This window comes from Euphorbia lathyris, chromosome 10 (genome assembly GCF_963576675.1).
Source record: "Euphorbia lathyris chromosome 10, ddEupLath1.1, whole genome shotgun sequence".
NCBI classification, from domain to species: Eukaryota; Viridiplantae; Streptophyta; class Magnoliopsida; order Malpighiales; family Euphorbiaceae; genus Euphorbia; species Euphorbia lathyris.
The window spans coordinates 42,097,698-42,111,371 of NC_088919.1; the positions used below are offsets into that span (position 1 = coordinate 42,097,698).

The following is a 13,674-nucleotide window of genomic DNA, read 5'->3' on the forward strand; positions in this document are numbered from 1 at the left end:
ACTTTAGTGGGAGGTCACTAAAAGATTGTACAGTTTAATGTGACAAAATTTTGGTTGTACACCAAAGTGTGATTACGGGTAAAGGTTGTACACCACGTATGTAATTTACCCGACGAATCTCTGTTACTTTCTAGTTCTCTTATTTTATTTTTTTTATTGAGTGGTCTTTCTCTTCTTACTATTGACAATATATAGTGATTTCAATAATAAAAAAATAAACAGCCAGTAAGTACGTGGAGTATTGTTAGAAATTATATATATCATAATATCTTATATACATTATAATATCTTAAATAGCAACGAATTAATTATTTATATTATTTTTAAAGAGTGTACTAAAAGTTTTTTTAAAATTTGAAATTGTGCCACATAGCACAGTCTTAGCAGGGGAATAACACAATCTTATCAGGGGAACAACCAACACTGGGTGTTAATAATAAAATCTTCTCCTTTTAAAGATGTTATTACCATTAGTGGCTAAAAGATAACTTTAATAAAATGATTAATTACAAATAACTATCATGTAGTTTGCCGATTTGTGATATGGTACCTGTGGTATTTTTTTTTTTTTTGCAAACACAACCATGTGGTTGCAGAATTTTACATGTTTTTTTTTACTTTGCCAAATTTGACCGATAACGATTTCGAAATGAAATTTTTCAAGAGTTAAATGATATTTTAAGCAGCTTTAATTTTTCAACTTTTTAGGTTTGAGGTTATTTAGATGTTGTTTTTTTTATGAGAGAGAAAGATAATTTTTAGAGACAAAAATGATGATTTTGAAAAATTAAGAATATAGTTCCATAGTAAATATGATGTCATTCTTGAAAATTTTCATTTCGAAGTCGTTATCGGTCAAATTTGGCAAAGTAAAAAACATATGTAAAATTTTGCAACCACGTGATATTGAAATTAGTAATCATTTATTTATTTTTTACTCTTTTCTCTCTAAATTTTTCTTGATACTTCTTATTTATTTTAAGATTTTCAAACTATAATTTTGACAATTATATATAATTAATTAATCAATCAAGTAATTAAAATTATGAGAAATATTTTGTTCCTCAATCTGAATACTAATTTGATTTACAAAATTAACGGAGAATTAATAGATTTGTATTAAATGAATAAAAGTAATGGTGATGTGACAATATGAAAACATGATGTCCATGATCTAATAAATGACATGTATATATCGCACGAAAGTAGTAGTAGGTTTGGTTGGGGAATCTCCAAGGAACTTATTTTTTTTTTTTTTTACTTAAATTAGCTATTGATAACAAACTAATTTTTAACCAATTTTTGCAAGCAAAGACTTTGACCTCGTTTGATAATCCACACTTAATTACTTAAATTAAAATATTAAGTAATTATTTAATTTAAATGTGTTTGATAACAGTTATTTCTCCACCACTTAAATTAATCAATTAAACAATCAATTATTTTGTTAAATCAAAATATTTAATTTAATATTTTAAGTTAAACATTATCAATTAATATTTTTATAATAGTTACATCATTTATATTTTCAGTACTTATAGTATCAACACTTAAAATCAGTATATTTTTTCAGAATTTAATTTTCAATTTTATTGAATAATACTTTAATACTGTCAAAAATAATTAATCAACTTAATATATCCCAATAAAAAAATTTACTATATTAGAAAATGAAAAATCACTAGCATTTGACAAAAATAAATCAATTGGCAGATGATGATGATGGACCAATGGTAGAAGTGGACCATCAAAGTAATACGATAACTATTTTACTATATGCTTTGATGGTCAGAAGTTCATATCTTTAGTTTACAATTTAATTTCAAGTAAATGGTAAAATTTGCCCAAATCAATCTTTGAGTCCACTCAATTTAATTTTTTATCATTTTTTATAAATTAATTTAAGTTAAAATAAACTCCGAAAGTACTGTTTTTTTATTCATGAGCTTTATAATATCTACAGTTTGATATCTAAAATTTATTTTTACACTCTTTAAAAAAAATTATTTTACACATAAAAACTATTATTAAAAAATATTACAATACACTTTTATAATTTTAATTTAATTTATTATAAAATTTATTTATTTTGAATGGAAATTTCATTAATGGGCCTGAAGCGGGCAAAGAATATGGTTTACATCATAAATAAAACTAGGAATTTGCTTAAAAACCACGGGACTGTTGAAACACCTTTCCAAAAGATTTTGATTTGACAAAATCATCCATGATTAAGAGACAATTAAATTTAAATGTTTGATTTAATTGTACTAATGTGTTTGTTCAATATTGAGTGCAAAAATATATATATATATAAAGTTAAACAGGACAAAAGTCAGCATAAGCCAAGCTGAGTGGAATGAAACTCAGCATGAAAGAATAGAAACTGAGTGGAGTAGAACTCAGTATCAGAAGTCTCCTTCAAAGTTGCCAGAACGAAGCTGACTAAATTAGAAGACTCCTTCAGAATTGTATAAATAGAACGGAGCTGACTAAGATGGAACTCAGCATGGAAGTTGAACATTCGAAGATAACGAATGAAGCTGAGTGACAGTCAGGATAGCATAAAGGATCTGTTCACTAAAGGACAAAGTCTGCCAATCTTCTGCACCAATAATTGAAGCCTCAAAAATACACAGAAGACTAATTCCAAGAAACATAGGTCAATGGATTATTGGTAAAAGACAACTGCCACAAAAAGACAAGTCTGTAGGAAGAAGACAAGGCTGACACCTGAAGAAAACAGATGACAGGATTGGCCTGCCAAACTGAAGCTGACCAGAAGTTGTCTACTAAAAGAGCCGTTTTGGAATCAACGGACACACCAAATTCAAACGGTCTAATCTCCAGAATTCATCTATAAAATGGACAAGGATTTCACTTGGACATTTGCGGAATTACAAACAAGAAAAATCCAAGAGAGAAATCTTCAAAGCACTCAAATACAAAGAATATGGTTTACATCATAAATAAAACTAGGAATTTGCTTAAAAACCACGGGACTGTTGAAACACCTTTCCAAAAGATTTTGATTTGACAAAATCATCCATGATTAAGAGACAATTAAATTTAAATGTTTGATTTAATTGTACTAATGTGTTTGTTCAATATTGAGTGCAAAAATATATATATATATAAAGTTAAACAGGACAAAAGTCAGCATAAGCCAAGCTGAGTGGAATGAAACTCAGCATGAAAGAATAGAAACTGAGTGGAGTAGAACTCAGTATCAGAAGTCTCCTTCAAAGTTGCCAGAACGAAGCTGACTAAATTAGAAGACTCCTTCAGAATTGTATAAATAGAACGGAGCTGACTAAGATGGAACTCAGCATGGAAGTTGAACATTCGAAGATAACGAATGAAGCTGAGTGACAGTCAGGATAGCATAAATGATCTGTTCACTAAAGGACAAAGTCTGCCAATCTTCTGCACCAATAATTGAAGCCTCGAAAATACACAGAAGACTAATTCCAAGAAACATAGGTCAATGGATTATTGGTAAAAGACAACTGCCACAAAAAGACAAGTCTGTAGGAAGAAGACAAGGCTGACACCTGAAGAAAACAGATGACAGGATTGGCCTGCCAAACTGAAGCTGACCAGAAGTTGTCTACTAAAAGAGCCGTTTTGGAATCAACGGACACACCAAATTCAAACGGTCTAATCTCCAGAATTCATCTATAAAATGGACAAGGATTTCACTTGGACATTTGCGGAATTACAAACAAGAAAAATCCAAGAGAGAAATCTTCAAAGCACTCAAATACAAAGATCTTACACCAAATCTTCTATTCCTTGTGTAAATGCTAGATTGATTGTTTTGTAATCATCTAAAGTGTTCTTCTGTTAAGAAAGAACAAGTTTATCAATTGTAATATTGAGAGTGTATGCTGAGTGCTTGGTTGTAAGCATTCAGTGGTAGAAAAATCTAAGTGCTGGGTTGTAGTACTTAGTAGGAGCTGAGTAGACGAATAGAGGACGTACTCTTGCATACTCACTGCCTTGTAAAGGGTTTGTGCTCTACCTTGAAAGAGCTCAGTATTGGATTGAAAATCCCAGGAGGAACTGGGGACTGGACGTAGGCAGAGAGGCCGAACCAGGATAAGTCGTGCTGAGTAACTTCTAAACCCTTATATATGCATGTGTTGCTTGTGATATTTACTCAGCATATAAATTGTTAAAACTGAAACTGAGTAAATCTAAGTGCTGAGTTGGAAGCTGACCTCTCAAGAGTCAATTCCCAACTCTCAAGTCAAGCAGTCTTAGTCAGCATAAAACTAAAACTGTCTGACTAATCAATCGGCCGTGCTGACCAACACGCTGAGTTAACAAACTCTTAAAATAACATTAAGTCAGCATAATTAAAAGCGAAAAAGTTACATTAGTTCCTATCCTCCCCCCTTGGAACTAATTACTAGGGACCAACAAGTGGTATCAGAGCCAAAAGCTCACTACTCAAAGATCTAACAATCTTGAGCTGATCCCGATAAATGGCTGAAAATAGCACTCGGTTCCTTCCAGGAAACCAAACAACACAGATACTCCCTGAGGGACTATCAATAACTAGGCCTCCCCTATTCTTTGGATCCAATTATACATTCTGGAAGAATAGGATGAAGAACTTTATTCAAGCCACAAACATGAGTGTTTGGCTTGCAATTGTTCAAGGTCCACATGTGCCATACAAAACTGTTAATAATGAGAAAATTGTTAAAAGTGAAGCTAAGTGGACAGAGGATGACCTAAGAAAATTACAAAATAATGATTCGGCTATAAATATGCTTCACTGTGCTTTAGATGCTGCAGAATACAATAAGATTTCAGGTTGTGAGTCAGCACAAGAGATTTGGAAGAAGCTTGAAGTAACCTATGAAGGCACAAGCAAAGTTAAGGAGTCTAAAGTCAATCAGCATATGAGACTCTACGAGCTGTTTAAGATGAATGAGAATGAAGACATCTCAGAAATGAACGCAAGGTTCACAAACATTATAAATGAGCTCAAAAGGCTTGGAAAGAACTTCACTGAAGAGGAACAGGTGAAGAAAATCCTGAGAAGTCTGCCTAAGAGCTAGCAAGCAAAGAAAACAGCCGTAGAAGAAGCTAAAAACTTGACTACCTATAAATATGATGAGCTGATCGGATCCCTGCTGACCCATGAAATCTCTATGAAAAACTTTGAAGCTAAAGAGAAAGAAAAGTCAGAAGATAAGAAACAAAAGTCACTTGTCATGAAAGCTGACTCGACTGAAGCTGAGTCAACTGATGATGAGGAAATGACCATGTTCACTAGAAAGATGAAGAAGCTGTTCAGAAGAAATGATAGAAACGGCAAAAGGTCATTCAGAAGAAATGACAAGTACAAAGCTGAGTCAAGTGACAAGTACAAGGTGGCCGAGTAAGAGTCGTTGAAAATAAGTAAATGACGACATTGTGCAATGAGATCCTCGAATTCCATTAGACCAGTCGCGTTTGAATTAATTGCATCCACTACGACTTTAGAATCTGATTCAAACACTACACGTTGATAATCGCGAGAGGCAACCCATTTGATAGCCTTAATTAAAGCCCAAGCTTCGCATTCAGTAATTGGGGGAGTGCCTTCAATTCGACTTAGTCTTCCGGCCACAAACCCGCCTTCCCAATTATGTATAGCTGCTCCTGTTCCTGTTTGCAGCGAGGAAGAAAAATTGGCGGTGTCCACATTGCATTTAAACGTCCCAGCAGGCGGACGGTGCCATAAATTGCACATAATATCAAGTACAACACTACCAGCAGACGCGCGCGACAGTTTCGCTCGAGCCCAGTTAATTATTTGTTCTAAAGCGTTGCGGGCAATGCGAGATGCAGATGGTACAGTGTGGTTCCACAGTTTGTCATTATGCTGATGCCATATCATCCATAAAAGTGCCAAAAAATTTCCGGTGCAGTATTTTGAAGTTCCTGTCAGAACTCGAAACATAAACACCCTAAAGTTTTGAGCATCCGTTGAGGAATCACGAATCAACATTGCCATTCCGGCTTCCTTCCATACCTTCTGTGCGAATTCACATTCTACGTACAGGTGCCAATTATCCTCAATATCCCTATCATATGAGACACATGAAGGGGACACATGCAGCCCGCGTTTGAGAAGATTAGCCCTGTGCGGTAGACAATCTCTTCCCACCCGCCAAGCAAAGTTCATGTAAAAAGTTCTAAAAATTATATAGGTTTTAAAGAGTCCAAATAATTAATATTTTAAACTTAAAAAAGGCCTAATCAATTTTTTTTAGGGTTAATACACATATTTGCCCTTATATCAAATAAACACATAAATATATCCTCATATTTTTTAAATGACAACAAAAGCGCCCTAATCTAACAGAATGATGAGATGGCACTAACAGTGCAACACCTCAGCCTCCATGTCATCTCCACCTCATCTGACACCTCAATTAAACAATGCCACAACAGATCTTTTAGCGACGAAATTTTACTGACGAAATTTTACACAACAAAATTTTACATGCTGACCTTTTCAAATTTGTCGCCAAAAAAGACATCCGACAGATTTACTGACAAAATTAACCCTTACTAAATTTTTAGATTTACTTTTTTATTAAGGTTTAGATGAAAAAAAGAAAGAAAAAACCCAACACATGAAGCCTTGCCAAGACAAGCATCGCCAAATAAATATTATACACTATTAGTCTTTAAAAAATTAGAAACAGGTACAAATATCATACACATAACTGTTTGACATGAAAAAAATAGGAGCGGATGGTGGAAATTTAATAGATGCTCTTTTTTTAATAAAATTAAAAGAGGATCGCATAAACTCCAAGGATATAATAATTACATGGCTAAAAATCATAAAGTTGTAAATAATTAACATACACATAACAAGAAATTTAATCTCCCAGAAATATCACATTCTGGAACTAAGCAAATGCAAAATGAAGTATACATGAATCATGTTTAGATTGTATAGGCAAATTCACGTTCTTCTTCAGCTTAAATGTATATATGCCAATTCATGAATCAACAATGTGCTTCACCAGAGCAGAGACTGTATTTCTTTAGACTGGAATTACATCCAGGGACATGGACATTGATGTTACTGATGTGTGGCTGAATTCACGCCTGGCTCTCTGAGTTGATTGAAAAAAAAATTGTCAATATGAAGTCCTTCTGGTACACCTTCTTTCTTTCTTGAACATCACCTTTTCTTTTGCCTTCTTGAAGTCCACATGTTTACCTAAAAATACACAATTTCAATTCAGAATAATTACCATGACACCTATGATCTACAAGCAATAATGCACACATGGCGGAGCTTAATTGTTTAAGGGACTGAAAGTATGAAACAAGTTTCATGATAGGTATCAACTAGCAAATCACTAATTGTCCAAGGCAAGAACTCGAGTTATCAATATTTAAAACTTCCATTGTAACAGCAGAGTAACCAACAAAAGATCTGTTACTAGCCAAGATCAATACTCGAGAGATAAAACAAAAAAACAATAAACTATTTTACCCAACTACATTTAACAAGCTTCATTTAGACTTAAGAGCACATTTAGAGATGGAAATTAGGAAGATAAAAAAAACCAACTTAATTACTGGAGGCAAACCTATTTTAGTGTATCAATCTCATATGAAAAAGATTCAAGCACAAACCTTTGCAAGCAAGGTTTTTCAATATGTGTAATACTGATATCTTCATACAGCCCTTGAAACAAAACAAAGCCCTTGAAACAAAACAAAGCAAATCAAGCTAGATGTGTAAAACGTAATTGATGTTTATGAAGAACAAAGCTAAATTTTTCTTAAACTTAAGGTGAAAATCAAAAGGATTATAGTGATTCAGGAAGACAATGCTAGCCCATTTCCAAGGACTAAATAGGCAGCCAAGCCAATAGCCACTGCTGTCACTAAAACCTGTATCATGTATGTTACGAATCAAGGTAAAAGAATTTGTATAAATATATAGTATATAGGGCAGTCTTCAACAGAAAAAAAAATATCTTTTAGTACCTGAGCCGAGCCTAACCCAAAAACATATTTCTTCATGGAACTAAGCATTTCAACAGAAAGCTATAAAAGATAAAACGATAGCTTCAGTATTGAATTATCAGGGTCTAAGAGCATCTCCAAGGAAAAATTTTCATTTTTGACTTTCCTATCCCCAATTCTCTGTATTTCTATCCACAATCCCTAACTTTCCCCAATTCATCATTTCCAACCCTCCATATGGGGAGGGGGAGGGTTGGAGATGCTCTAAATTCAAAGAACAAATTTTCAGTAGACATATTCCACCCTAGGCCGATATTAAATAACATGAAAACAACTCCAAATTCAGCAATTGCTTTTGTCCCATGTACATGACGAATAATAGAGAGACCATAAGAACCAATCAAGATGCCAATAGCCAGGTATAAGGGCTGCCTAGAATTGCAAATTAAATAAAACGGTTGAAGAAGACGAAGAAGAACTACGGAAGGAAGAGATAATTGTATGCAGCAAATACCTCACCACTGGCAGAAACCAGTTGGATTTCAGAGTTCGGACAATCTCCGATGTTAGATCCAACAGTCGGGCTAATTTATTAAGATAACCTGGATCGGAGAAAGCTTCAAGTCTCCTTCACTTTGCCAGTTGTTTTCCTTGTTTCCTAGAGAAGAAACTCATGGTCGCCGTTGTTCTCCTCGTCATTTCCCAACCGTCTTCGTTCTTTATCAAGGAAAGTGAAAAGTCGTTCTGCTTTCAACAGATTCAAGGGATAATTAGGGTTTGGGTAACAGGAATGTTTAAATAATTTAATAATCATTTCCACATCATCCATATTTTATTAGTTTTATCAGTAGTGTATGATTAGACTAACGGTGTCGTTGCCAAATAAGCATACCGTTTAGATTAGGATATTTTTGATGTAATCTGAAATATATGAGGATATATTTATGCATTTATTTGATATAAGGACATTTGTGCTAAAACGGACAAATACAAGGGCAAATATGTGTATTAACCCTTTTTTTTAATATAGATTTAGAGTTAATATAAGAATTACACTCATATTTGGTCTGTATGGTATCCAAAATTTTGTCATATCATTTCGTAATATTTTCCCATTGAAGTATTTCCATAAGTGACATTTAACCCATTTTGGATAAAAAAAATTAATCGATTTGTTAATTATTTTGTCATATAACACAATTTTTGACATGCGATATATCATGCAACAATTTTTTTTTTATTACAGATTCCCTTAGTTATTATTCCTCTTAGGGCCAGTAAATTATCAGGACCGGCCCTGTCTCCCATTAACAAAGTACAAACGAATTTGCAGCGGATGATGAAATTGATCACCGGATTTAACAAAATAATGGATTCAAAACTAATTAACCATAACTTCCTCCATTGCAGATTAAGGTTACTATAGACAAATAAAAACTGAATTCAAGTTAAAAAAAATCAAATTTTAAATGCTTACAGTGAATAAAAGTCTGTTAACTGAATTTATATTCAAATTTCTATATCTCTCGTCTGTCCTCACAATCCCATTCTTGGTTCCCCGCTCATGCTCTCTGTAAGCATTCTCGATCTCTGTTTAATTTCCATTATTATTCATGTACTTGCGCTGATTATACGATATGTTTATCAGAGTTTGCCGATTTTCAAACCCTAGACTATTGTGTATTTTGATTGCTGATGCCCTAAAAAAGCTAACATGAAGTCTTTCTTCCTAGCAATCATACCCATTTGACCCTTTCCTTTCTTCAATTAGCTGCTTTTGTTCCTAGATCGCTTCGATTATGAGCCTGAGCCTTTCTCTTGAAGAGTAATGGAAGAGAGGTGGAGGAAATGAAGCTCAAGTTGCTCTTGGAAAAGAGGGAGGTGTAAAATTAATATGGTAAATGATTTATATATTAGTTTCTTATAAGCCCGTAAAGAACTTCTTGCCGTATTACGTTTGGTTCTTGATATTTCTTAAATCTTTGATAATGCAAGTGTTATTCATGGGAATCAAAAGAGTAGTGGATTGGAGTTTCCTCTGTATGGATTGACTAAGTAGTCAAGTGGTTGTTTTCACTACTCTTTGAGGAAAAAACCAAGAATTTATAATTTATGAGAAAAATTCACTAGTTGCTATTTGAGCATCTTCATTGCTAGACAACCTGCTAAATTCATTACCTACTAGATTTGCTTGCCAAGCTTGGACTGAACTGCAGTACAACATAATTAGTGTTCTACATATATCTTATTATCACAGCCACTTGACTACCCATCACAGGAAACTCCAATCCACTACTCTTTTGACTTCCATGACTAGCATCAAATTAGAGCTTCATTATCATTAGCATTATTAAAGGTTAAAGAAATAACTAGAACAAACATGATATGGCAATGAGTTTTAACCTCTTACTAAACTAAATCATGAGTTATCTTCTTTAGCAAAGCTTGTCGACAAACTTATTACAAACTAATGTATAAATCATTTACCATATTATTTCTAACAGATTTTTTTCAAGGAAATATTTTTAACATATCTTATCATTTAACATCTTCCTCTTTCCTAACAGCACATTGAGTTTCATTTCCTCCACCTTTCTCTTCCAGAACTTTTTGTCTTTTCTCCTCCCTCATCTGTCATTTTGGGTTTGCTAGATCAGGCTCAAAAGGAGGAACAAAGGTAGACGTTTGAAGAAAGGAAAGGCTTAAAATGGAACGATCTAGGGACAAATGTACCCGCTTGAAGAAAAGAAAGACACGAAGGGAATGATCTAGGAACGAAGACAGCTGCTTGAAGAAAGGAAAGGCTCAAAATGGGTATGCTTGCTAGGAACAAATGTATTTTTATTTTTTTATCTTATCTAATTTATGGTGTAATCTAGAGATCTTGTTTATTTTGACTGTGCATAATGAACTAATTAAGATTGTACAGTTTCAAATGGATATGCTAGGCAGGTTTTCATAATTGTCTACAATAGGTTTATTTTGCATTCCGGTGGAAGCTAAATTGATGGTGAATTAATCTTCAATGGTGTGTTCCTCTGTAACTGGTAGCTGTTTTAACTTGGTTGTTTTGATTTTTCTCTCTGTTTGGATTATGAAAATGTTGGTGCTGCAGATGCCTTGCAAGGGATCCCGCCATCTTGCTGCTGAGTCGAGGCTAAGAGAAGCAGAATTTAACAAGAGATCATCATTGGCTAATACTCCTATTGGCTCTGCTTATTCCACTAGTATTAACAGAAGAGTTAGGTTAGCTGCTAATAAACCATTGATTGAGCAGACAAGGAAGGCGGCATCCGAGGTCCTTTATGGTAAAACCTCCGAGCAGAACTCTAGAAACCGAAATTCAGTGACAAAAAAGGGTGACGAACATGTGACAAATGTGCCAACAGTGACAAGTCCTCCAGTCCAAGCATATGATAGGTCACTCATACAACAACAACAACCAGTGGATTTCCGAGCACGCAGAGAGCGAGAACTCAAGTTTATACAAGCTGGTTGGAAACGAGATGGTCATGGAAGATGGTACAAGGATGAGAATGTAAGCGATATTTGCAGCTTGATCATTCCAATAATTATAGATATCGATTCAGTTTCCAGTTTTGACTTTGTATTATTGATTTTCTAGAACAATGATATGTCCAATTATGTTTGTAAATGCTTGCAGGTCGAATTTGAGTCAGACGAAGAAGATCCAAATGTCTGTCTTTGTTAAAAATCCTCAACTAGGATCATCTTAGAAGACTAATGGATATTCTCATCACGGTAATAGGATCAATTGATTCATGGACTGTGGTTACATTATTATGATAACTTGAAATGCATTGTGCGTGATATCTCTGTTTTTCCAAAACAAAAAAAAAAGGCTCCATCTTGCTTCATCAGTAATGATTTTCAGGAGTGAAGATGGATGAGTTGAACATAACCATGCTTGTTGCTGAGTTTTACGTGTGCTTGTTTGATTTCGAAATTTGATGATCGCAAATAACGGAAATGTGTTTCTTTAACTTCAAGAAAATGTAGGAAAAGTTCGAGGTTACTGAGTTGTGCATTAACATGCTTGTATTCTATGATGGGATGTGGTGATCTATAGGACAAATTGCTATTTCAGTTTGCTATATTTCAGGTATAAGCTGCAATTCCAGGTAAAGGAGATACAACATCTTTTAGGAAAGCCAATTCTAAAAGCAATGAAACTATTTTTGTTTTATGTTCTAGTCAATGTTGTTAAAAGCTCTCAAGGGGATGAGACACCGGCCTTGAAGAGGGTAAAATGATTATTGAAGTTTCAGAAAATAAAGATGGACTTTTATAAATTAATTTTCTTTTTTCTTATAAAATTATTTGTTTTGGTATGAAACTGGTTGTTGAATATTGAATGACCAACTGGGGGGTTTTACAAAGGAGATAAATGTTTTTGCCTTCTCCATTCACCCTTAGAAATACTGTTGATTTCCCATTTCTCCTCTTTCATTGAAATATTTGGAAATTAAATTTGGTTTTTAAAACAAAATAATATATATAATGTTGTTAACTTAATTTTTTTAGGTAAATAATTTATTAGTTTCCATATGATTATATACTACATAGATTCAAAAAAAAAAAATAATAATCATGTGAAATGAGTTGTATCCAACTCACATGTACGCCAATCCTGGTGTGACACGGAGACTTTTCTATTGATTGGATGATTAACCAAAACTTCTTCATTGATTGGCTAATTAACCACTTCCAATATCTACTTTTAAGAGTATAGATGAACCGTAGCCAATGTTTGCTACTTTCGACCCTATGGTCTCCATAGTACTCTTTTCCTATGAAGGTATTTGTCTATCTTTTGTAAGATTAGATATCCGCCTCTTAGTTCTCAATGGATTAGGATGGATCACTGAGGCTAAGTATTTGTTTCCTAGTTCAAGAATGTGTGTTTCATTCACCACTCATTGCTAAAGCCTCCTCAAATTTATGCTAATATTTTGGGGCGAGTTTGTGTAAAAATTATATTGATATTCAACTTCTTTCATTTACCTTTCCTATTTTACCTTTCATCTCTCACTCACTTCGTGTTTGTTAGAATTTTAGAGCATCTTTAATTGACTCATTTAATGAACTTTTAAGTAAATTTTGATGAGTTTTAAGTTAAAAACCAATTGCTAAGAGTTTCTATTTTTTTCTATATTATTGAGAAATCTCTTTCACTTCTAGTTCTCTTCTTTTTTTTTCTTTTTTCTTTTTTTTGTTAATAATTTTTTATTGAATGGTCCTTGGGATAATATCTCTATGTTATCAGAAGCTCCCCCAAAATACCCTTAAAGTCCTTTAGGGCTTTTGAGCTTCCGCGCGCCGTCATAAACATCTGCATTAATAAGCACCCTGTTCGATGCCAATTGATGAATGACACGTGTAGTGGACGCACTGTCCCAGGAAGGAGAAAACATCCTTCTTCCTCTTTCGATTTCTCTTTCTTCTCCATTTCTTCTTCATTGTCTCCTTTATTGTTCGAAGCTTTTCCTGGGAATTTTTAGAGTTTCGTTCCAAGCTTCCGATTTCACATGTAAGTTCATTTTTTTCTGTTTAACTTTTCTCTGAATGTTTAGAAGTTCGTCTTCCTCTTCTAGATCCACTTCAGAGCTTTTTAATTCGACCCCTTCTCCCGAAATAGTAGTTGATTTTAGTTGGACC

At 33.7% G+C, this 13,674-nt stretch overlaps 1 protein-coding gene across 6 annotated transcripts; it reads left to right on the plus strand.

The window, feature by feature from the left end:
- Positions 1-9,432: 9,432 nt before the first annotated feature.
- Positions 9,433-12,217, plus strand: LOC136209513 (uncharacterized). 6 transcript variants are annotated; one of them, XM_066000991.1, is made up of 6 exons: positions 9,433-9,568; positions 9,767-9,892; positions 10,648-10,809; positions 10,925-11,023; positions 11,111-11,533; positions 11,660-12,217. In XM_066000991.1, the coding sequence occupies exons 4-6, from the start codon at positions 11,021-11,023 to the stop codon at positions 11,705-11,707; spliced, it is 474 nt and encodes a 157-aa protein (XP_065857063.1). In that variant the 5' UTR covers positions 9,433-9,568; positions 9,767-9,892; positions 10,648-10,809; positions 10,925-11,020; the 3' UTR covers positions 11,708-12,217. The 6 variants fall into 6 exon arrangements, with proteins under 6 accessions (XP_065857063.1, XP_065857068.1, XP_065857062.1 ...); XM_066000996.1 differs by having other exon boundaries at positions 9,447-9,568; positions 9,644-9,892; positions 10,925-11,042; XM_066000990.1 differs by having other exon boundaries at positions 9,447-9,568; positions 9,644-9,892.
- The last annotated feature ends 1,457 nt before the right edge of the window (positions 12,218-13,674 follow it).

Coding starts and splice junctions, on each gene's coding strand:
- LOC136209513 (XM_066000991.1), top strand. Junction 11,534..11,659: donor GATGGTACAAGGATGAGAAT/GTAAGCGATATT, acceptor AAATGCTTGCAG/GTCGAATTTGAGTCAGACGA.